This window comes from Equus caballus, chromosome 21 (genome assembly GCF_041296265.1).
Source record: "Equus caballus isolate H_3958 breed thoroughbred chromosome 21, TB-T2T, whole genome shotgun sequence".
Taxonomy (NCBI): Eukaryota; Metazoa; Chordata; class Mammalia; order Perissodactyla; family Equidae; genus Equus; species Equus caballus.
Genome location: NC_091704.1, coordinates 35,761,561 through 35,787,761, shown reverse-complemented (window position 1 = coordinate 35,787,761; position 26,201 = coordinate 35,761,561). Strand labels below are relative to the sequence as shown.

The 26,201-nt window shown below is 40.2% G+C and overlaps 1 protein-coding gene across 2 annotated transcripts in view; it reads left to right on the top strand.

The window, feature by feature from the left end:
• The first annotated feature begins 1,266 nt into the window (after window positions 1-1,266).
• Window positions 1,267-26,201, top strand: part of PARP8 (poly(ADP-ribose) polymerase family member 8) — a 169,035-nt gene continuing 144,100 nt past the window's right edge. Inside the window, exons 1-3 of one of the 2 annotated variants that reach the window (XM_005604281.4) lie at window positions 1,267-1,601; window positions 1,689-1,790; window positions 2,738-2,792. In XM_005604281.4, the coding sequence (XP_005604338.1) occupies window positions 1,499-1,601; window positions 1,689-1,790; window positions 2,738-2,792 (260 nt within the window). In that variant the 5' untranslated portion in view covers window positions 1,267-1,498. The remainder of the gene's footprint in view (window positions 1,602-1,688; window positions 1,791-2,737; window positions 2,793-26,201) is intronic. The other variant, XM_005604282.4, reaches the window with a different exon arrangement.

Below are 26,201 nucleotides of genomic sequence, written 5' to 3'. Positions count from 1 at the left end.
CAGGCTGTACAACAAATCATTTCATATTTTCTTTTCTGCAAGATGAAGGAGTTGGAGCATTTGATCTCTCATTGCTTTTGTCTCTCTAGAACTTTAATCCATCAGAGATGGTGATCCTTCCTAATTCTCCTACACATGTTACTACTTTCAGAACCAGAACTGGATTGATTAAGGGTCTGAGCCAGTCTGACAATTCTTGGGTACTTATGCTGATAAAGCAGCTGTCTGAAACTGGGGTACCTATAAAGAAAAGAGGCTGCAAGGCACGACCATTTATGCATTCAGCCCACATTTAGGCCTCCTATATTCCAGGCACTGCACCAGGCACTGGGAATGCAGAAGCAGATGAGACATGGCCTGCTCAGGGGAGCCTTCTCATTGGAGAAAAGATCAACAAGAAAAGTGCCATTGAAGGTCTGACCTAGGCATAGGGCAACATAGAGTCTGGGCACCAACATCAGCCAAAGGTGTCCTTAAGCAGAACAGAAAGTGTGGCTCAGAGCAATATCTCCTTTCCCAACAAGACAACAGAATTGTAGGAGCTTTTCCTTGACTGTCCGGCAAAGGGGTGGCTTTTTAAAACAAGCCAAACAAATATCCATCTTTTAGGGAGACCTCGGCACGTGCCAGATGATTCTGCCAATTTTTTATGGACGGAAATATCTCGGAGGGAAGAACTGGTGAGTCTTTGGAAGTGGAAGTCCCTCAAAAGGGACTGCATTTCCTAAAGGGCGCCCCGAAGGGGCTGAACTACTTCCATCTGGGAGAAAAGACTCTGGCAGTGAGGGCACGGGAGGATGCACGTCTGGAGAATTTCAAGGCTTTTTCCATCTTGCCTCATGTGGCAACAAGGAAAGATTTGTTCGTTTTATTTATTTATTTTCAATTTCTAAAGATTTTTCTTTTCCCCTCTCCCCCTCCCAGCCACTCCGGTTTGGGTCTTCCATATGACTCATAATTCCTTCTGAAGTGGAGTCGGATTCATAAAAGTGGTGGTGGTGGTGGTGGGGCAGCCTGGGAGCCCCAGGGAGTCTTCACCACCTACATTCCCACTCAGCCCCGGCGCGAGTGGCGGTCGGGCGGGGACATCCAGCCTGCGCGGGGATGGCGGATACTAGGAGATTCCCGGCGGCCGGGGCCGGGTGACCGGGCGGCGGGCGCGGCGGGCGCGGGAGGGTCTGCGGCGCGCGGCGCTGCTGCAGCCTCGGCACAGCCGCCGCCGCCCGCGGGCGCGAGTGTGCGCGGGTGTGGAAGGCCGACGTGCGGGCCGCGAGGGGTGTGCGCGCGGGGGGCGGAGCGGGGCTCGCCCCTCGCCGGCGCCCGCCGCCCCGCCGGTGATCGCTCTCCAGCCGTCTCCAGCACCCTCGGCTCCGCACGGCCGTTGGTCCGGGCGGGGGAGGGAGAAAGTGAGACTCGGTGTCATCACCATCCATTGTCAGGAGGGGAGGAAACTGGAATCCAGCAGCGGCGAGCAGCAGCTGGGCGGTCACATCTGGGAATGCACAGCCGACCTCCCCCTCCTCCTCCTCCACCGCCGCCTCCTCTCTCACCCAGGATCACTTCCGAAATCACTTCGTCTTCAGCCCCTGCCTCGGCCAGAGGTTTCATTTTTAACTGAATATTTACGAAAGCTGGAAGCGTGCGAGGGGGGTGGGGTGGGGTGGAAATCGCGGCTGCTTCTTTTCCAGGGATTTATTTAATGGGGATGTGTTCAAGGCAAGAGCGAATTCAGAAGGATATCGACGTCGTGATCCAGAAGTCCAGAGCAGAGAAGGACTGCCTGTTTGCAGGTGAGTTCTCGCCTTTCCGGAGCCGCGGACCCGGCGCCCGCTTCCTCGGCCCGCCCGCCGTACCCCTTCCCAGTTTTCAGACCGCGACGTGTGTGGCTGGGGGTGGGGGGGTGGCTTGCACGTCCCCATTCCGGGGTTCATTTGGCAACCGCGGCTGCAGCGAGAGCCGGAGCCAAAAGGGGGAGGGGGCGCCAGCCTCTCCCCTTCTCCCCTCCCCCAAGTCTGGAGCAGCCACCAGCTTTGGGGCAGAACCCGGGTGGCCCGAGCGGGGGTCTTGGCGGAGGGGCCCTGCGCTGTGTCTTTAGCCCCTTGGGAATGCCCGGCGCGTCCAAGCCCGCCTCCTGGGTTTCAGCAGCAGCGGCCGAGAGGGGCGGGTTGGACCCGCCGGGTTTGCGCAATGGGCTGAGCGGCGGCGGCGGCCGGGAATGGAGCCCGCTGCGCTGCGCTGCGCTCGCCGGCTGCGCCCGGCGCCGAGGCCCCCGGGGGCAGCGCTCGGCCGATCTCCGGCCCCTTCAGCTCCCTCCAGTTCCCTCCGACCGGCAGTGCGTTGCCCCGGAAAGAGAAGGGATTCCCGGGGTTCCCGAGGCGCCCAGCGCTCCTGCATGGGGGTCGCCTTTCGTCCATTTTGCTCCCCCGGGCGAGGGATCGGATTTTGCTTTCGTGGCCGCGAGCTCGGCGGGGGCCGCTTCCGGCCGCCCCGACAGGGAAATTCCCACCGTTGCCATGGCACCCGGCACTTGTTGCGGGGGGCGGCCTCCAGCGGCACCTGGCCCGGGGTGCGCAGCATCCCCTCCTGTGGGGCGCCGAGGGGGGACCTCTCGGCTCTCCAGTCCTCGCCTCCCGCCCCGCCGGGCATCCCCTTGGCTCCACCAAGTAGGGGGCCCAAGTCTTGACCAGGGTTAAAAATCCACTCAAGGGGTAGCTTTTAACAGGACTTTCCGTTTCAGATTTCAGATACTCAGACTCCACCTTTACTTTCACCTACCTTGGCGGCCCCAAAAGGTATTTATGTGTCTAGAGTTGCTTCATTTCCTGTTCACAGGCTTGTGTTTCCTTTGTTCTTAGCGTGTTCCGTGTTCGGGTTTTTTTTTTTTTTTTTTTTTCTTGTTGCTTTCCTTTAGCCGCATCCCAAACCTGAAGTCCCTCGGTTTTAAATAGCAAAGGAGAAATAAATAGGTTTGATTCAAGTGTTTCTAAGATCACACCACAGGCAATGAGCAGAACTCTTATACTCCTCCTGTTAAAGCTGTTCTACAGTAGCAGCTTGCTCTGGAGGCATTTGGGGATTGACAGAGTAAAGCGAGTGGGAAACCGGAATACTGGGTATGAAGTGAAATGCATAAAACACGTAAGATGTCACAAAACAGTTTGATCACATGTGATGATTTTCCTGGTGAATTGGGGCTGCATGTTTTCTGAAGGTTGACATAAACAAGCAGTCTGCCAGTTCTCCAGGCTTTCTTTTTTTTTTTTTTAAGGAGCGAGATTTTGGTTTTCACATTTAGTTGTAGGAAAGAATTTGGAAGTTTTATGTAGTGGGAATGTATAACTTCTTTCTTGAGGAGGAAGAATGAGAGATGGATATATTAATATTAAATTGTTAACGGCATGAAAGTAGCTCAAATCCAATTTTGTATTTGGGAGGTAGAATTAATATGAAAAGTAGCCTTTAAAATATGCGTTGTTGTCTTCACTTGTTAAGTTAGAATTTTCTCCCTTTAGCCCTTTGGAGACACAGTGGTTTAAAAGAGCAGTGGCCACATATGAGAACTGTCAGAGATTTAGCCTTGCTGTTAGGACTTGACAGTCAATATCATTTGATCACGTTCCAAAATATCTCTTAGCTAATGGAAACGTTTATGAACATATAAATTGCAAAAGAAGCTTTTGTCTCTAATACATTTTTAAAAAGCTTGGAATTAATGTGAACCTTTAAAATGCTTACGATCCGTGTTGTCATCTACCTCTCAAAAAAGGTTTAATTGAAACAGTTGTGAGGTTTCCCATAAGTACGGAATGCCTAAGCCTTGGGATTAGTATATTGATTTGATTTACTGGTTCAAAATATAACATATAATATGTACTTAGTGGGGGAGAATAAAATTACACTTTCTTCACTTACTGTAGTACCATCATCTTTGTAATTATGAATAAAATGAATAATTAAATTAGAGGAGATTCAACTAAATTCATACTGCTCCTGTACTTACTATGCAGAGGGCGTTGGTGTGTGACTAACATCCTCTTGGATTATTTTAACAGTTAAAATATGCTGTGAGGCCCGTTGAAAATATTCCCCATACAGTCAGGTAGAAATCTACATGAGTTGTCTGTTTCACAGTGGTTGCTGTTCTTCCAGTGAGAGGTGTGGACTGGGAAAGCCCTGGGTAGGCTTTTCAACTAAGTAGCTTTATTATTTTCAATAAGGTACTTGAATTCTTCTGGCCTCAGTTTACCTTTCTGTGCAATGAGGGAGTGAACCATATACTTAATCTCTAAGATCTGTTAGCTACTTCGCTAAGATTCTTTATCATCAAATTAGTGAACTAGTATTAACATAGCGAGAGGTGGAGAAGATTTGAATGCCTCCAGGAGCAAGGCCAGCGGCTTGGGATGAATAATTAACTAACCAAGATAACATCAGTTTTCACTGTAGGAACAAGTACCATGGTTGCTCTTAAAGTAAGACATGTTTCGTTTTCTATGTTACTCTACTTAGGGATAGTATTTTCTTTTGTCTCTGATTTAAATACTTGGGACTTGTACGTCTAATGTGGAGCAGCTAGTACAACTGTTGACATGTTTGCTTTGTCTTCTAAAAAGCTTATTGTACCAGACAATATATGAAGGATCGTTTTAGTATAGTAATCATAATCCCTTTAATGATAACCCCTTTATGGGTTTGTAGATAATGGTACAGAGGATGTTTTTTCCTGAAAATAAAAATATGTTTTCATTAACTATGTTAGAATCTGATATTTCTTATGTATTTCTCATTGAGACATGTCAGTTGGGCATTCGAAATGAAAATAATCTTGCTCTGTTTTGATTTAATGTGTTTATCAACTTAAATTATCCAGTTAATAGGGTCATTTCAGGTAAACTAGACTGACTTTACCATTAAAACAACTGGGCATCTTATGGAGAGATGGTACATGATTATCTTGAATTATATTTAACTGTCGTTTCATCCAAACCATTAAGAGGTCGGCAGAGGGGTGCAGTGCCTCCTAACATTTGCTGTTGGGCCTTGGTGGGCTTTAGGTGGGGACTGAGTGGGAGCAGATGGTCAACTGGAAGACCACATTCACTAAGTTTTCCCTAATGGGAAGGTTCATGGAATTACTATTATCCTTACTTTTGGATGTACTGAGGCTCAGAGAGTTTAAGAAACATGCTCAGATTTACTCAGTTAAATGATGAAGCTGCTGTGTAAACTCTGTTCCGTCCATTGAAACTGGTGCTCATTCCTCTACACTAGAGTTCTCTGCCTCTTTGAGCAGGGAGAGACTTTACCTTCAAAGAATTATGTAGAAACTTACTTGAGAGTAGTAGTTTTCGTGTCTTTTGATTGAGAAATAATGAGAAAGGAAGTGTTAGACATTATGAATTTGATTATTAACACCATCTCCATATGCTTGAAAATTTGTGGTTTATATTTGGCAAGATTAATTTATTCTAACAATGGTCCTTTTAACTCCTCTGATTCCTGGACTCCTTGGAATAGCTCCACAGCCATCCGGGGTTCAGGGCCTGCCGTACGTGCCTACCCAGGGCTGCCTCCTAATTTCAGGGGTGTGCCCAGAACTATAAACCAGGGGCCTCAACTGTACACAATTTATACGTTTATGGAGAACTTACTCCTTCCCTCTACTTTGTCATGCTTGAAATCTGCCTCGTTCTTTCTCCCTCACTGATTGGCAGTAAACTCTTTAGGACCACAAAGGTTTGGGGTTCTGGTCCTTCATCTCACTTGCAGTCAGATCTGCAGTTAGTGGGAGAAGAAACAGGAGGGATAAGGTGGGTGGTGAGGGGATTGGAAAGGAGACTGAGTCTCAGGGGCCAGTGGTTAAGAACCATAAGGAGAGAGCAAGGGAGCCTGGTGGGTCGGCCCTGGACCCTGTGGAATTCCCTGGTGGTGAGCTTTCAGCAAGGAGAGGATTGAGAAGATATAACTGAGGTTTTAAGAATACACAGGAAATTATTCTTTTTTGTAAAAAAGATTAGAAAAAGAGATACACCCCCCCCAAAAAAACACGATTCCTCATCTGCTATTAATATATTACAATTTTCTCTTTCAGAATTTTTATGTCTATATGCCTGTAAATATATGTATCCAAGGGTTGTATTATACTCTTTTGAGACCTCACTGTTTTTCACCTAAGAATATAATTATGCCTTTTCTTTATAAAAAATATGTGAATAAAGAGATGTTTGTTAAATTGAGAGTTTTTCAATCAAGGGGTGTGACTCTGCATGATAAGAAATCTAATATTTATATTAGAAATTATTAATGAATTAGAAGTTTAATATTTGGCAGAATGTTCAGCATTGCCTGCCTGTGTCCACCCTTTACTGTATGAAAAGACTCTCTTTCATGTGGTCATGGGTAGATTGGTGTCTTTTGAAATGCACCCCTTGTTTTAGGAGTTTCTGTCCACATAAGTTTTGGAGCACCAGGTGTGACACTAACAGTAGCATTCCACAGTCCCTCAAAGCACATGCTACCTCCTCTTTCTCCTGGGCCTTTGCATGTGCTACCTGGAACACCCACCTGCATCCTGCCCTCCCCAGTCTCTCCCCTCTCAATCCTAGTGAACCTACATTGTTGAGATCTTTGCTAAACCATATTGCCTCTAAGAAGCCTTTCCTGTCAGCCCCTCCCCTGTATAGTTCTGCTAGGTGTTTCTAAAACTATGTTGTTACATTGTATTGCTAACACTTGTTTACTTGATCCTCTATTTGAAGGGAGCCTCTTGGAGGCAGGGTCTGTCCTATTCAGTGCAGTTTCCCCAGCCTCTAGTACAATATATTTTCTCAATAAATAGATGTTGACTAAATTACCAAATGAATGCCAAAAGGTCTTCTGGCAGGTAAAAAACAATTTCCTAACCAAAATGACCAGGTTTAGAGATAGTCAGATACTGCAAAAAGCCCCCAATCTGGTGATATTTGCAGTGGAATTCCTTATGAATCCAGAGTGACGGAAGTTGCCTAGCCATGTTATAAACCCTGTTGTCTGGGTCACACGCTCAAATGCCTTCAGGGGACAGGCAGATACTGCAGTTGTTAGGATAATAGGGATTTGTGGGGACTGTGGCACACTGGAGAGTCTGGACTCTTAAAAGTATTTGTTTAAAAAAGAAACAGCACTCTGGTGGTCAAGCATATTTTGGGGGGGCCCTAATCCACCTGGGCTCCCAATGTTTAATTCCCTAACTCATGGGATGCCATGCAGAGAAAGAATCTCCTTGATTGCTAAAGTGCTTTTGGTTTTTTTGACTTTCTTAGAAAGGAGAAGTGGATGTGTATGTGGGAGCGGGGGAGTTGGGAGGATGGAGACGTAATCCCATCACCTCTAAAAGATTCATCAATTTTCATCCTGCAAGAAGTACATGCTCCTAGAAATCTTGAAATTTGCCATTATTTTGAAAGCATCAAGTGCTCCTTAAGGTTTCAGAATGAAAAGTGATCATTTTTTAAAATTAGCGTGTTCCTCTTGGCAGTGGGGACTTACTCCCCATAATTTTACGTTACATCAATTATTATCCAAAAGAATGATAGTTTTTAAAAAGTGTGTTCCTTGCATCCATGGGAACCTCCCTGGGAAGCTGGGGTCACAGGCAGCAGGGACTGTGAAGGAAGCTGAATGAGCAAATGAGATCGGGGCTTTCATTCCCTTTGTAAATTGCAGATGCTCCAGCTCTCTTCTATTCTGCATAAAATTTTCTTTGAGAAAGCTTTCATTGTTAAATGAGTTTTAAAACCACTGACCTAAAATAACCAACAATTTAACACAAGTATAACTTTATTGAAGCTTATATATTAAAAACATATTTAAACTCCATTTATTTCATGGGTTAAGATAATCCTAATAATCATATTTATTGGGCAAAGTCTCTTCTATGAGTTTTGCCTACCTTACATCCTGTGTTTGCAATAAAGACGGGTAGGTATTTTGTCAGCTGTTTTACAGTTTATAGCTAAAGAAACTGAGGCTTGGGTAATGTAAATAACTTAGAGTTAGTGAGAAGCAGAGTAGAGAGACACTGCAGTGTAAGTCAATGTTTATGTAAAGTTTTAAGGGGCACTGGTTGAACTGGCATGACTAGAGTAGTTGGGAGTGTTTGGGGCTGGGGACGGATTGCTGGTGGGATGTGTGCCAGGGGCAGCACTGAAGTCTACTGGTTGGCAAGGAGAGTGCCTGAGCCCAGTGCTGAGCATTAACAGTCGGAAAATTATGTACATTGGCTTGGAATCCTTATGCAAATATTGGGCCGATCTATTTGAATTCCCCATCATTTCTCACTGCAGCATTTTAAAAAAACCATATAAGTGAAATTTCATCAGTCCTAAAAATATTTTGTGATTCTTTGCACAGATTTGCTTTTGGATAGATTGTGCTGTGTAGTAGATAAACCTTTCTTTAAGACAGCTGCCACTGACTTAGTGTGCAATTTTAGTCAAATTGTTGACATGTAATCTTTCTCTTCTTCATTCTCTAAATTTCTGAAATCCCATCTTCCATGTACTCCCAGGAAGGACTAATAGGAAATATGTTTTTATGAATAAGGCTTGTCTTTCCTGTTTTGTTGTGACATAATTGAGGTTTTCTGTTCAGTCATCTCACTTAAATGCCGGACACTTGAACCCAGCACATCAAAATGACCCATCCTTTCCTCTTTAAAAGAAGCTTCTCTTCCCAGCCCTTTCCTGGTCAGTATCACATCATTTGAGCTAGATATAGGGACCACAGTCTCAGATTTCATGTGTTCCACCTTCTTCTTTGCTTCCTTTGAAGCTCCACTGACTCTTGTTGAAATCATTGTTGGCATCTTCATCCCTCCCGATGTCAACACTTGGTCCACACGCTGATCACCTTGACTTAGGTCAATCACTTTAACCCAGTGTCTTAAAACTCTTGATTAACAGCTTCTCACCCATCCAGTTCATTTATTCCTGAACTCTTTAAGCATAAATTTAATCATAGCATTGATCTGCTCAGAAGTCTTCAAATGCGACCATAGTTTTCTCCATATAAAATTTAACCCCCTATTCTTGGCTTTCAAGAGCCACCTTCCCCACCTATTCATATATATTTCTCAGGCTTCCAAACACCAACTTACTCCTGTTTGTTTATTAACCTCCTTGTCTCGCCACTCAACAGCTGTTTGTATTAATTTAGTGCATTAAGCATACACAGCTGTTCAAGGTTTATTGATTGATAACATCTGTGTCGCATAATACGCTTGGCTTGGATATCAAGATTATGGTTTTTGTTATCACAAAGACCAGTTCATTTAATCTTTTGTTTGACCACAAGTGGCATCTCTTTGAAAATATATGACGTCTTTATGCTCAAGAAGAGCATAAATAGAGTGAGACCATGAGTAAAACAAAGTGAGAATAAGAAAAAATGAACTCGGAGGAAGATGAGATGAGAATATAGATTACCCTCAATCCATTAGAGAATAACAACAACAAGTCTTGTGTAGTTTATTTGCATGTCACTGGCATCCTGGTTTGTGGCGAACACCCTCTCAGTATTAGATGGAGGATGCCAAGTCATTCAGTGTTAAATTTAAAAGAGAGACTTCCGCTTTTACCTTTGTGCAGTCAGATCAGTTTTCCCTGTACAGAAATTAGCAGAAAGCCAGCTGCTAACCGACTTCTCCCAAGACGGTTTCTTTCTGAACATTTTGAAATGTAAATTGAAAAGACCTTACTAATGGCCTGACAGTATTCTTCGGATTTGTCAGCTGACTCTGAAATGCTGTAGTTAGTTGGATTTTCATTGTTTTGTTTAAAAAACAAGTACAGCTTGTTATCATCGAAGAATCACTTATATTTACTGTATTTGAAGTATAGAATTGAGCTAGCGACCAATATGAGTACTTTACATTTGTTAGGCTTTCGCATTTATGGAGAAAAAAGTTCAGACAAAATTGGAAAACAGCAAACAAAAGTATTAAGGACAGAGCTGCATAAAAGACAGAATGCTAAGTCCAAAAAAAAGTCACAAAAAAATAAATGAATATTCTGTTTAAAGACTAGGACTCTAGTCCCTAGCAGAGTGCCTATAATATAGTAAATATGTCCTAATATTTCTTAAACTGACAGTAATATTTTCCTATGTTATATGATAGCGTTTCCCAAATCATTTAATTAGATGTTAGGTATGTGGGCAAATATGTCTGGGAAATGCTTAGTTAAACAATATTAAACAAATTTAATGGTTGGCTTTTTAGAGCCCTTTATATATTAGTGCACATTATGCATATTGAAGAGGTGAATGAAATATTCACAGTTTTCCAGACTTATTTAATTACAGATCTGGAACGTCTTGAGAGAATTGTTTTGTAGAAAACACCTTGGCAAACTCTGAGTCTTTATTCATTAAAAATAGTTTTTGAGTAAACAACAGTATAATAGGAATGGAAAGTGATGATTCACATTGAGCCCTGAAGAGTTTATTTTCAGTAATTTTTATAGAACTTGCTTCCTAAGGAAGGCTTCGGCTAAAGGCATTTGGCATTTCATGCCAGTACCTTTCTGCACGAGGATATGTTTCTCTGCGTCTCTCAGCCTCTCCTCTGTTGTGTGAATCCTTTTATGATAAGGGCTCTCAGCTGTGCTTATTCATCAAGGCCGTGAAGTTAGCAGGGCCCTCTTTGGAACGTGATTAGAAGGCGGTCTCCTAAGGAAGCCTTAGACATAGATAACGATTCTGTGTAACAGAAGGACTCATTATGTCCTCTTGGATTCGGTCGCCTGGACTGCAGTAGAGCTTCTTAGTGAGCAGTCTTTGATGGAGTACACTTTTGGAGAAGTTCATGGTAGGGAAATCTGGACTTGATCTCAACATTTCATTTCTTTGGCAAATTACATTTAAAAAATCAATGAGGGTATCTGTTTTGTAAAATCGTTTTCCTCCCTGTGCCCAAATGAGAAATTTACTGATAGAGTTTTAAAACATTTCTCAGAGTTTGTCAGCATTCGTCAGGATGCAGACTCCCCCTTTTTAAGGCAGTGTCAGTCATTAAACTTGAGGAAGCCACATGTTCCTTTTGGTAACCCACGTGTGGAGAATGAAACCTCTGCTGTAAACTGCACTCCTCTGGACACAGAGCCAGGTGTACATTAAAGATGGTTCGTGATGATGGTAGACGTGGTCCTCCATGAATGCGCTGGAGCTCTTGTGATTCAGGGAAACCAGGGGAACCTCACACGTCCCGAGAATCTAGTAAATTCTTTGTCTTTCTCATTTGGAAGTCAGCATGCAAAATGTTAACTGAGTGAATTTGCAATTGTGATAATACCTGTGTCAGTCTATGTGTATCCATGTCATTGATCTTCTTAAGAGCAAAGTCTTAGATATTGGCATGTGGGAGACCTAAGCAGAATGCTAAAATCTTCTTGATGGATAAAAGCTGATGATGCAGTCATCATTTCTCATTAAAATGCACCACAGCTAGACATGCAGCAAAAATAAATAAATAAATAAAAAAGCCCCCACAGTTGAAAAGCAGTCATTACTTTATTATCACCCTAGAATTTGGTAGGATTTCTCTAGTGAATGGTCATATTCGTTTTCAGTTAAATAAAAAAATAGTTTGAATCCGCCGTGAGACAGATTCCTTCTTGATTCTTTTTGGAGCAGTCCTTCCTTATGGTAAAACTAGCCTAGAATGCTGATTTCAGTTTTTCGGTTAAGTGATTTCAATGAGAATTGCATATCCTTGGCTGAATTTGACCCCAAAATGATTAAACTTGGGCCAAGAAAGATTTTTAACTTAATTTTTTGAAATCATATTAGTTTGATTTAATATGAGCTTCCTGTGTTGACTTCCTGTGTCATTAGTTTAAAATTTCCAGTGTCTTCAACTTTTGATGGCCAAGACCCACAAAATCCTTTCCAGCTGTAGGTAATTGGCAGGGAAAAATTTACTTAGGCCGGTAGTTTCACAACAGGTTTTTTGAAACAGAGAAATGTTGACAACTTTCAGCCTTTGGGGTACAGTCTGGGAAATGTTACAATTGAAATGTACTTTTAAATCAAAATGCAGGTGCTTACCACTTTATACCTATTAGAATGGCCACAATCCAGAACACTTAATGCCAAATGCTGGCCAGGATGTGGAGCAACAGGAACACCTGTTCATTGCTGGTGGGAATGCAAAGTGTAGGCACAGCCACTTTCGAAGATAGTTTGGGTATTTTCTTAGAAAATGAAACATACTTTTATGTGCTCCTTGGTATTTTCCCAAAGGAGTTGAAAACTTAATGTCCACACAAAAACCTGTACATGATGTTTATAGCAGCTTTATTTAAAATTGCCAAAACCTGGAAGAAAACAAGATGTCCTTCAGTAGGTGAAGGGATAAATAAACTGTGGTACATCCAGACAGTGGAACATTATTCAGCGCTAAAAGGAATGAGCTATCAGGCTATGAAAAGACATGGAGGAAACTTAAATTCATATTATTAAGGGAGAGAAGCCAGTCTGGAAAGGCTAGATATGTGATTCTCACTATATGACATTCTGGAAAAGTCAAAATTATAGATAGAATGGAAAGATCAGTGGTTGCCAGGGGTTTGAGGGTAGGGAGCGATGAATAGGCAGGTCACAGGAGTTTTAGGGCATTGAAACTATTCTGTATGATACTATAATGGTGGATACATGTCATTATACATTTGTCCAAGTCCAGAGAATACATGACACCAGTGGTGAACCGTTAGGTCAACTATGGACTCTTGGTGATAATGAAATATCAGTGTTGGTTCATCATTAGCAACAATTGTACCACTCTGATGGGGGATGTTGATAACGGAGGAGGCTGTGCAGGTGTAGGGGTAGAGGGTATATGAGAGATCTCTGTACATTCTGCTCAGTTTTGCTGTGAACCTAAAACCACTAAAAAATAAAGTCTTAAAAAAAAAAAGCCAGAAAAAAAACAGGCAGGTGCTTATTAGCAAGACTTTTTCAACTTCTAGATAAGCGTTCTGATCTGTAAAAAGTTTAAAAACTTGTTTTTACGTTGCACAGGCATATTTGAATCAGGAAAATATAAAATTAGCTATTTATTTTTATTAAATAAAAGTGTCTTGGCACAAAACTAAAATGGATAACCCATATTACGGTTTTAGCATGTAACTAATTACACAGAAGAAAATCATAATTTAAAATTAGAAATCTGCCAATTTTATGCAGATATATATAATCTATAAAATATTAAACAATAGGCAATTGTTTAGTATTCCAAGAAATGCTAATAACTATTACAAAAATTCTTTACCTACTAATTTTCTAGTCAACACAGAAATACAGGATTTAATAATGCCTGTGCACCTCTCAGATAAAACCAAATAGGAGTTGGTGCTATCAGATATTTCTGTGTCTGAATCCCGAGCTGAAGGATAAAACATATTTGAAATGTGTATGTATGTGTCTCTCTCTCTCCCACACACACACACTCATGCTTGTGCACATGTATTTACATGCACAAATATGCAAAACATAATGAAATTACAATGCATTTTTTTCTCCATAAACATACAAAGGTAACATTCTAAACTACATTTGCAAACATTAAGAAAATAACATACCCATTTCTTTCTCTCTCTCACACACACTCATTCACACAGGGTTCTCAAAGATGGGAAGCATTGAGAATTGAATTACATGGAAATGTGCCTTTTTGAGGAGAGGAGTTGGTAGCCCAGGGATACTAGATAGTTTAAAAAACTACTGCTACCACATTACTGCTTTTAGAAGCATGACAGACATTCATAAAATTCTTAATGAATGTAAGTTGGATTGTGTTTACAGATTAATAATAGTTTAAACATTGTTCAGGGTTTACGAAATTGAATTTTATATTTTCCAAAGGAAATGATGCAGATGGTTAAATTATAAGACTACTTAAAAAATTCTTTATGACCCTTAACATTACAGTGTGGTATAAATTGATTTGGATTCCTTTTAACTGACCAGACTTAACCTCCCTGAGTCTTAATTTTATCATCTGTGAAATGGCAGTAGTATCACAGGGTTTTCGGGATTGAACTAGACAATGTGCTGGGTAAAAGGGGTCCTGAAGACTACTCTCAGGCTCAGTGGTTCACTAGACAGAATCCAGGACTCAGAAAGCTGTTACACTTTCGGTTATAGTTTATTATAGCAAAAGGATACAGATTAAAATCAGCAAAAGCCCAAGCTCCATTGGGCATAGTCCAGGAGAAACCAGGCACAAGTGTCCAGGGGTCTTGTCGGTAAAGTCAAGTGGCTGCACTTAATTTTCCCAGCAATGATGTGTGACAGCACGTGCAAAGTGTTGTCAGCCAGGAAAGCTCATGTGTGCCTTAGTGTCCAGGGTTTTTATTAGGGGACAGTCACATAGGCATGCTACATCTCTGTGACTGACCTCAGCCACTCAGGCTCCAGAGCAGAAACAGATGTTCACTATAAATCACATTTGTTAGCATAAACTGTCTGAGCAAACTGGTAGTGTGTGGCCCAAGATCTTAAGCATATGAAAGCACTCTTACCAGACAGAATATTCCAAGAGCTCAGAGCTGATTTCCTAGGAACTGGCCAAGGCCCAATCTTGAAGACAGACCTTTCTTAGGAATGAGTAAGGTCTGAGCAATCAAAGCCTGAGTTTACCTTTTTCTGCACCTATGCTGACAGTGTCCAGCACAGGAGCTGACAGAGAAGGCAGTACTTAATACTGTTGTTCAAAGCACTAGCCCAGTTCCAATTCCTGGAGTCTGGACCTCATGAACAAGCAGAATAAGGAAAAAAAAGTGCCCCTTTTTTTGTAGAATGACCACCCTAACTGATTTGGAAATATAAAATATTTTTGATTTAAAATGATGTTAATTTGCAAGATGCACTATTGTTGAGTAACAACTTCTAAGAAAAACTACATTCAATGTACATAAAAGTAAAGAAAAAATAGCAGTAGCATACTTTCAGTCATATGATTGCATACTCTTTTTTCAGTGTCGCAAAGTCAAAATGGAAACCTTTGTTGTTTTTAGAGTCTCAAGATTCTGCGACTCCCTTTTGGCCCTTATCAGATCGCCGTGGCATTTCAGTGCTACTGCTTTTCCTCCCCCGTGTTATGTGTTCCTTATCTTCACCTATAACTTTAGAAGAGTTAGCATGTTTTTTTTTTAATTTGAAAAATTGTAGGTTTTTGTCTACCTTTTAAAATTTGACTAACCTTCTATTTTTTTCCCTTGCTTTAACTGAGTTGTGATCGTTGAAAATTACATAATTTCCCTGGAAAGTCAGCTAACACCTGTTTCAGGGCCACCACAAGAGCCCTTCTCTTGGTGAGTCTGTCACATGGTACCAGCCTCGCCCACACCTAGGAAGTCTGTGGATATTCTGATAGATTTGGCACTTTCTACTGACTTTTCTTGCATTGTCGGACATGTACCAATCCTCTCCATAGGAGAAAAAAATCCTTTTATTTCAGGGCTCCGTCATAGCTTTACTGAGCAGGCAAGTGGTGCTTTCAGTGCAGATGACACAGGGGTAACAATCAAATGAAGCGAAATATTCTGTTGAGTTCTCACTTTGCTGGCACCGGCAGATAAATGCCACAACTTCCGCCTGCATAGTGTTTAGAAAGTTTCTTTTGATGTGTATTTTAGAGACATAAGTAAAAAACATGAGTTTTGTAATCAAGAAAATCCGCTAACCAAACTAAGGCTTACTGAACAACTAGTATGGGATAGGCAGGGAATTCGTAATTCCTGCTTCTAAATTACCCTCACGTTTTTGTCCCAAGGAAATTTCTCATTTACTCCACGTAAAGGGTGTCTAGAGAAGCTGTTGGAAGGAAAAGGTGGCTGGAACAACTTTATACATACTGATAGCCTGGGTTGCCTCAACAGTTACATTTTTAATTAAAGTATCTGTTTGATAATTTAAATTAATTTTGAGCAGTGTAATAAAGGGAAAGCTCTTCAGAGTCTGTGGGAGAGGGTATTTTGGGACTGGATAGTCATCATTAGGCTTGCCACTTCTGCCGCCTTCATCACCCTGGATCAGTGCCCTTTATTCTTACTTTTCACAGCTCCCTCTCTTCTACTTCTCATGCCCTACACGCTCCAAGCTTCCAGCATTTTTTCTTTTTTTACGGTGACTCTTGTGGCCGTTGGAATTGCTACAGCAAGTAAGATGGGAAACAGGGTGAATGAGCGTAGAGGTCATTTGTAAATCATCTGTGTTCTTACTGCTCCTCCATTCACTCCATGTCTGTCTGTCTCTGTGTGCATGTCTGTTTATGATATATAAAATACATGCACACACCTACAATTTTTTTATAGCAACTGTTATCACAATTAAAACCTGGGGAGGATCAGTTATTTTTAAGGAAATACCAATTGGCAAATAAATGAGTTGAGTTTCCCCCTCAAACCTTGCTTAAGTGTATTGATCCCATGCACTCAGTAAAGAAAAACACTACTGTTTCGTAAACTGCACTTGGCCTTCGGTATCCCCAGGTTCCGCATTCACGGATTCAACCAACCACAGGTTGAAAGGCTTGTGGTGGTTCCGTGTATATTGAACATGTACAGACTTTTGTCATTATTCCCTAAACAGTACAGTATAACAGCTATTTACAAAGCATTTGCCTTGTGTTGAGTATTATAAGTAATCTAGAGATGATTTAAAGTATATGAGAGGATGTGCATAGGTTATATGCAAATACCGTGCCATTTTGTATAAGAGACTTGAACATCTGTGGAGTTTAGTATCTGTGAGGGTCCTGGAACCGATGCCCCCTGGATACTGAGAAAGGACTGTGTGTTTCACTTTCGTATGCCTTCCATATGCCAGTAATTCAGGCTTCTCCTTTTTAAGGGTTAGTTTCTAAGTGATGTTAGAAACCTTGTGGTAAGAGAACAAAATTATAAAATCATATTTAAATAAAAAAGTAAAATCTTAATATATTTGGCACAGATCCGTCAGCTCTGTATACTTTGTTAGGACCTGAGGGCGATTTTCATAAAAGCGATGCATTGTCATTCAAACAAATAAGCAAAAATTATTTTTGATACCCTACTTGAAAAGGCACGTGAATACCTTCAGTGTATTAAAAGTTTTGCAAATGGTTGAAATTTTATAAAATACCGAGTTTTAACTTTTTTTATGAATTCAAAAGATAAGCCTTAGTTTTCTTAAAAATTAATTTACATAGATAATTGTGCAAATAATAGGACATGAGTGAGTTTTAATTCCATAGATATAAGAATAGAAGAATCATAAATATATCTGATCCCATTAGAAAATATTACTTTTTCTTAAAATTTTAAGAATTTAATGACTTAAATCTCTCATTTCATTTAAAAAAATTGTTTCAGTAAAATGCAGTTGAGCAGTTGAGATTTGTTTTCCCAATATCTGCAAGCTTGTTTTTGGCTTAAAATTAAGTATGTTTGGCTTGGAATCCAGTTCGTTCATTCTTAAAGGTCTGTGGGGTCACTCATCTATGAGGCAAAAGTGGTGTAATCATCCTGGATGTGGATAGTCACTTTTAAGCATCTTTTAGATCGTGTTTACTTAAAATGAGAGGGATTCGCATTAGGAAGCTGAAAAAGGAAGGGTGGTAGACACTGCTCTTTGGTATCTATAGCAGCAAGTTTACAGATTCATTATTCTAACTACTTTCCGTTGTCTAAGAGCTTCATATAACATTTAATTCCAATTTCAACTACTTGTGAAGCAGTTGGTCCAAAATAAAGTTAAAGTCCTTGCTTTGAAGTTGTGGAGGAGACTCAAGAATCAGAACAGAGTTTCTTTCAACCTGAAGTTCTTTAAGCCTCTGTGAGTTGAAGCACTAAGTAAAAACGCAAACTATTTAGTGTGATCATTAAGGGGGAACTATTTCAGTGGTTAATGTGACCTTGTTAAGGAACGTTCCAGACCTGAATTCGCCTCGTCTGTCCTTCTTTCTCTCCACACCCCATTCTTCTTTTCCAGTTTGTTTGTAATATGATGTGATTGGAAACCAAATAAGCAAGCTTGTTAGAAACGTGTCTAAAATGGCACAGACTTTGTTCAGTGACCTGAGGGAACATAAGGACATAGCCTTGTGACATATTTTTTGATGGTTTAAAACCATTTTGTATGTTTTATTTTCTTCTTTGCTTAATTTTATGTTTATTATTATTTCATATCCTCTGTCTTAGAGCTTTGGCTACAAGCAGTATAAAGGTTGCATGTGGTGCCATTTGTCGTATTGACAGATGGCGGTGTATAGATGAGTGAAATTTTGCTGTTTGATCAAGGCTGTACCATTAGAAACTTGTTTTTCCAAGTGTCGGTGCATTCTCTACTTCTGAGTGGAGAAACCTCTGTCTGGGCTGAGCATAGTTGAAAACACACCAAAGCGGGGGCTAACATTTGATGCCACGTCCTTTGCTTATAAATTGTTCATTCCATTTGAATATGAATAAAGTTTTTCTACCAAGAATATGAAAGTAACGTTTTGCTAAGCTAAATTTTAATGAAATCATTTGGGCTTATTTATAGGCACTTAACATTTTCAGTTCTTGTGTTAATATTAATTCTACTGAAACGCTGTTCAGTGTGATAACCACCTTGTTACTGCAGAAATGTAGAAGTTTGGCATTTTAAATATCAGATGTTTTAAGTTATAAGAAAAGATTTCTAGTGTACCACAGCACAGAGATAATCTATGTTTGCTTGTGTCTCTTTAATCTTTCCCTTATAAAGTTAAGCCTAGAGGCATTATACTATTTTAAATTTTCAGAATTAGGTCATGTAAATATTGTGTCAGACTTCGTATTCATAAGTAGTATCCTCATGCATCGTGAAGATGGGATATATTTATATCCTGCTAATTGCTTAGCTGTAGATCAGCAGATGGGAACATAGAGTAATAATGGTATTTTCAAATGTTAATAAACTGTTTTTCTGTGATCTCTTATATACAAATGTGATGACTGTTTTTTTTCTTCCTGAACTAATTTTAGAGCATATGGTCTGATAAGTATGAGTACATTTGGGGAAGGCAGGATAGAATGCTTCAAATCTGGGCTGACCTGGAAAAGACTTGGTCCCAGTGTTTGTGGATTAGGAGGGAGAGGGGCTGATAAGGAATTTAAAAGCAACAGAATAGCAGAGTGAAGGGATTAGCAGCAAAACTCGAGAATCCCCGGGATTTATCTTGAAGAGACTGGGGAGAGTTCCTGTGGTTAATGCAGGAGGGGCTCACATTGAAAGCCATCCACCTAGGAAATGATTTAAATACCCTGGTGCTGGCTGGAGTAGGAATGCTTTGTTTACTTTGAGGAAGATGTTTGACCCTTCTTATAGATTCCATCAATTTCAGATGTAATGTAAATACGTTTTCCCTTTGGCTATTTTACAAGCTCAATGAGGATTAATTAAATTTAAAAGAAAGTAGTGCATTGAACTCCTAGGAGACAGAGGAGCTGTTTATCATTTTCTCATCATTCATTCCTTATTCATGCATTGTGCAAATATTTGTTGAATACCAATTATAATGAAGGCAGTATACCAGGTGCCCTAATTGGGAATATAAGGATGAATGATTAGGGTGACTTCTGCCCTCATTATGTTATGTGTTCATATTTTATTTTTTAAATTTCCATTGTATGAATAATTGTGCACAGACATCATGTTGCCAATCTTACCAATAGTTGGCCATTGACTAACGTCGCTGACACATACTTTCATTTTGTAAATTCATTTTCCTTTCTAAATTTACAGCTACTCTAACTTCTACTGTAAGAGAGACATAACTTCATTTTTTCCTATCTTACAATCAGTGCTATATAAACTATTTTTTCTTACTAAAAAAACCCCACAAATTATAATCGCAAACCAAAATAAATTCCCTACACGTTATTTCTCCCATTAAAATACATTGGTCTTATTTTAGATGGCACATTGAGAGGAATTTTAACCTCATTATTGTTATTTGTGAAAATATTAAGTAGAAATTTTAAAAAAGGAAGTCTCTAATATTCATATTCTTTAATTAGCATTAAAGAAGCATACAGTAATCCACAGTTTGAATTAAAATATGTTAATTATCAAAGACATAAACTTAGACATTTCCAATAAGCATTTATAGGCTATTCTAGTAGAAAAATGCACACTATTTTCCAAAGAGGCTGGTGGAGGTTTCCCAGCTTAGATAACTTTTTAGCTGGTTGCTTCTTGAACTTCATTGAATAAGGAGTGAACAAGTTTGACTACCAGCTTGAAAATGTTAATCTTTCATTTCAGTGTGAGCAAGTGAAGGCAGATAAATTTGTAATGTATGCCTGATTCTCCTTTGGGTTTGAGCGGAAATCAAAGACTCTACTTTCTAAATTAGTACAGAAAAGAGGAGAATTTTTCTCCTTGATTATTTCTCAATTAGGGTTTGTGTTTTTGGAAAAGGACAATAATAGCACTGGAATGAGTAGCCATTGTCACTGTCAAATAATTGTTGGTATGTCCATGTCTTGGGCTGGTTGGATAAAACAGTAGTTAGGCAGTAGTCGCAGATAAAAATCTGCGAAGATGTAAGAATGCTGAACTAACATGAAAACTAAGGGCTGAAAAAATGCTGGATTGAGAATAACGATGTGACGACTGAAGTTTTATATATATATTCACATATTCTATTTCTATTTTCCATATTCTATATATTCTGTTTCTCTTCAACTTACATAATGTCATAAAAATGAAAAAATGTCCAAATGTAGTCTTGACAGAGCAGCAGCATCCACCTTCTGCTTAAATCACTTGAGCCTATCACAAACCTTATGAGAATATTTAGGGCTCACCTAATATTATTTGTGAACCAGTGTCAGGAGTGATTTCCAGGATTCAGTTGACTTCCGTATTTATAGCATGAACTTTTAAAAATGATTTTATCAGTAGGGTTACTTTGAAAGCCAGGAGCTTAGTAAGTGTCACAAATGGCATATATTTCTATTCCTGCCTCCTGTTCCTTTCCCAGGAGCAGGGTGTGGGATGAGGTCTCTTTGTAGGTGGTGTGCTTGCTGGGCAGCTGGGGACTTGTGGTTCTGTGCCGTTCCATCCAGTGAAGATCCAGTCACTTAACAGTGTTGCTTCAGTGGTCCTGCTCATAGCAAAGTTGCTCTGGATAGTTAACCATAAGCTTCTTTTTCAGAAGTGCAGATTTTCTGATATTCCTAATCATTCTTCTTTCATTTAGTTAAAAAATGTTATTTGTAGTTGATTAGAGAATGGAGATAAGCAAGCCAGGATTTCTCAAATGTTCACATCACTCTCCGAGCACAGAGAACCACACAAGACCTGTGTGCCTTGACATTTGTGTATGTCAGTATGCCTTCATTTGCTAATGACAGAATACCCAACTCAGATTGACTTAAGTAAAAGAGGATTTTCTTGTTTGTCTAACTCTAGATTTGGTGGTCAATTGGGTTTCCAGATGGATTGGTTCAGGGTTTAACAGTGTCTTCAGGGACTTGATTTCTTTCCAATGGTTAGCTCTTGCCTTCCGTGTCAGCTGGTGTCGCTTTCTCATGGGGTTGCAAGACAGCCCCAGACAACTCCAGTACTCTTCCTCTTGCATATGCAGAGAGGGGAGATGCTTTAAGAAGCGGATTATTTGAGGCCTCAACTCTATGTCCCATTGCTAGAGTCAGGGGTGAAATTAGCTGTCCCCAAATTAGCCACCCTGAGGAAAATATGCTATAGTAGTAAACAGTAAGAACGTTTCTAAGAAAAAGGGAAGAGATGGTGGTGTGGCAGCCACAAAGTCTGCCAGAGAGAGAGTTTTTCCATTTCCATTTCATGGTTTATTTTTCTGTTTGGCCTTGGAAAATGCGGGGAACAGTCAGACTTATCTTAAGCAAATAAATGTACTGTGCTATGTGAGTATAGTTCACTCTGACACACAGCATCTGGAATACAAACTAAATATACTCCTTGATTTGACTTGCCCAGGGCAGACTTCTGTAACCGCTATCAGTATTTTTGCCACAAACCTCAAAGATCCCTGGTGAGCAGGTATCACATAAAGAAGAGGCTTCACAGGAGATAGAGATTCATTGGGCAATAGATCAGAATATGTCATGATGAACCACCCCATTCCAGTGCAGTTGGTGGAGATAATGATACGTAAATATTTTATTCTTTTGGATAATATTCTACAATTCATTTGAATTTATATTATTGATGTGGGTTTCAAACCCACATATGTGACATAAAGTATGTATTAATACTTTAAACCAATAATGATAGGAATTAAAAATCAGATAATGCTCATTTCTATATAAAATGTAATTATGGAACTTCTCAATTAATATTTGTATAATGCCTAGAATTTAATTCTAGCTTGACTCTTCAAGTATTTTTCAAGTGGCATTTAAATTCTTGGCTGAAAGAAAACCACTTATATATGATGAGTGGTTACATATATTTTATTGCTTTTATTATATAGCCTTGTCAGTTAAGAAAATTAAGAATGTTGTGATATATTATTGGTTGAGCTGTGGCCCAGGGCACTCAGACAAGAAAATGATTACTGTGGTGCACCTGATCTAGGTCAGGCCTCATTGTTCAGAACTGCTTCCTTGTTTGTGCCAAAGGAACAGGGTGGGGTTTGAGAAAATGTTTAAATATGAACAATTTTTCTTGATGAGTTCTTCAGGGGATGCTGTGTTGTTTCTGGGGAGTCTTAAGCTGCTATTTGATCCTCTGACCTTCTGGGGAAGAGATTCTTTAGTTCACCAGGTACTTGGGTGTGATTTTCCAGGAGGCTGGGCTGCTGGAAACTTTACATTGGCTACTCTGTTCTTTTTTCCACCCCATCTACTCTTGTCAGCTGTCACAGCTTTTGATCTTCTTGGCCAACACAGAAGTTTTCTTTGGTTAGTGAGTATAGCCTAGTTCTGCTGCAGTAACCAGATGCCTCTGAAATCGTTCTCTTAGGGTTTATTTCTCTCTCCATGTATCCATTTGTGGCTGGTGGGGGTGCCATATAATCAACTGGAGAGTCAGACTGAAGAGCCTCCATCTTGCATGTATTTATCTGGAAATACATCCTGCTTGGTCTCCCTTTCAGGGAGAGAGAGAAACTGGAGAATTCTTTACCTCAGCCCCGAAGTGACACACATCACTTCCTCTCACACTTAATGGCCTCACGTTAGTCATGCAGACCTGCCCAGCTGTGAGGGTCTCAGTGTAGGGGAGCAAAGGTTATAGGTAAGCAGTACTACACCTGCTGTGTCTTTCTATGATCCAGCAAATGTCCCAATTTCTGACCCCTTGGTGAGGTTCCTGGGGACGAATTCCTTCGCTCACCCACCACCTTACTCGGTAGAAGGGTCTCCTGGAATCCGTAGATCTGGGTCTCCCATGATTTATCCCCCTTTCATTCACCTTCTTCTCATTAGCTGCTTTCTGTCTTAAAAAAAAAAAAAAGCCAACAGCCTACAAATAAAAACTCCCTTGTTTCCTCATTCTCCTTTGCTCCTGCTTTCCTCCCCTCCAAAGCCGAATTTTCTGCCAGAAGTGTTTGTATTCTTTTCTTTGCATCCTCAGCTTTTCTCTTCAGCTGAAGAGCAGTCTGGTGTTGCCTCCAGCACTACGTTGACTTAGCTCTTTACGTGACTCAGACTTGCTTGAATGTAGCCAATGACGGGGTTAAACATGCCTTCCCTTTGGAAATACTCTTCTCTCTTCACCTCTGGTATGGACTCCTGGTTTTGCCTCACATCTCTGACTGCTACGTCCTTTTATGGACTCCGCTTCCTATTCCAATCCCTTAAATGTCAGTGTAACTTAATGTTCCCTCCTGTTCCCCTATCTTTACCTACTCCAAACATTCTGGGAAATCTCCATCAACTCCTTCATGTTGAGTTAATGTCTATATTGTAATGTCCCAGATCTCTCAAATTCCTGACCCCTTGATTTTTTCAGCTCAGATCTATGTTCTGTGTACCCACCTGTCTATTAGACATCCCAACTTGGACATTTAAGAATCTTCAAGTTAAATACATTAAAAATGAAACTCATCTCTTACCCCCTCCCAAGTTCCTCTGCCATTGAATGACGCCACTACTCACCCACATTTACCCTTGTGAAAAACTTGGGTGGCATACAAGATGCCTTTGTCTCCCGTACTCCTTACGTACAATTAATCCCCATGTTTTTAAGTGATTTTTAACTCCTTAATATCAGTCAAACGGCTGATATTGAATAGTGGCTGCTGTCCATCCCAGCTCTACCTTAGTTCCAAGCACCACCACCATTTCTTACTTTGGTTATTCTAAAAGTCTTTTAAAATTAATCTCTCTTCTTCTAGTCTTGTTTCGTTCCATTCTATTCCATTCATGGCAAAGTAATTTTTCTTAAGTATAAATGTGATCATATTACTTCCTCCTGTTAAAGCCCTTTCTAGTTTCTCCACTGAGCACGGAGTGAATCTAAACTCTTCATGTCATTCAGAAGCTCCTTTGTGATCAGATGTCTCTTGATCTTCCTAGCCATAACTCACTAATCCCCATCGCTTTATTTATTTTTGGTTTTTCGTGGTTTTCTCCTGTCTGTTTTGATTTCAGTTTGGATGTCCTTTCCTCTCAGATATTTTCCTGGAAACCTTCAGGATTAGACTATGTGTCTTTCCTGGGTGCCACCATAGCCTCTTATACTTGGCCATGTGTATAGTGATCACATAACTAAATTTCCCTATTTATGACTCTGCCTTTTACAGTCCTTAAGAGCAAGAACGGTTTCTTTTTCACTTAGCACAGTGCCTGGGTTAAAGTAGATAACCAAAACTTTGGAATGAAGGAGTAAATGATGTTGAGTCCTAATTGGACAGGCTTATTGATGGGAAAGTCTCTTTGTCCCCGTGATTGCTTTTTCTTACTTCCATGAGATGGTAGAAATTAATACCCTCTACCTCTCTAATCCACTTGACTGCATCTTACTGTCTTTTAAGATTCGGTTAAGTAGTCACACTTGGTCAGTCATGACCCTGTGTTAGAGGCACTTACTCTGCCCTCCCCGGCCCTCTGTGCTTATTTGTTATAGCATTTAAAACAATGATTTATAATTATTGGTTTTCCTGTCTGTACTTACTTTTTGACTTAAAATTCTTTGAAGCAAGACTTTATATTGTTCTTATTTGTGTCTCTCAATGATTGGCCCAGGAAAAGAGGAGCTCATAAAATTTAATTGGAAGGGTGTTGGGGACTGCCCTTAGGAATTCTTCATATAAGTTAAACAGGAGTTCTCAAGATGATGGCCAAACTAAATTGCCATTACCAAAGTAAAATCAAATTATCAGTTGATAATATATGAAAGGAGTATTTTAAAGACTTTTTCTCCTTGCTTTTAATTGTTACAAGCGACCATAGATTTCCCCCACTGATTTTTAAATGGCCTGTCTCAAATACAACTTGAATAAGCATGAGGATTAGCTATCATGGCCCAATGTTTTCTCACCCTTTATTCATTCATTTAACTCTACACTTGAAAGTGTCCCCAGGCGTAGGCTGGATCACATTTAGCCAGCATTTTGAATCTCAGCCCTGTTCTGAAGCCATTAGGAAATGAAGTCTTGGCATGTGTTGCTGAGTGTGTTGATTTTCTAAGGTCAGGACCTATCTCAGGATAGAACATAACTACATTTAGAGAAGAACATGCTCAGAGTCTAGGGTAATAGTATAGAAATCTAAGCTTTTTAGGTTTGTTATATCCACATATCCATTGCCTATGATTTTAGAGTTATGCATACTTATTCTAAAAATCTTGATGATGCAGAAAGGTAATGAAGAAGAGAGTAAAATTGCTTGTAATTTCAGCACCCAAGATACCGTGTTAACAGTTTGATGTATCTCCTTTCAACATTTTTCTGTGCGCACAAGCACACACATACATGTGCATGCACTTGCTTTCTTTTTCTCGCTCTATTTTTATTTATTATGTATAAAGAAGATTTGTCCTAAATTCCTGAATGTTGTTTTGCAAGTAGTCTTTTTTCACATAACAATAGCAATAAATAGTTGTCTACAATCCCTTTATGCACCATACTTCATATTTGAAGCACTATTTGTGAACATTTTCATCACTTTCAGTATGCTGTGGTGAACAGGATCCTTGTACTTATATTTTCTTGCACTTGTCTACTTACTCCT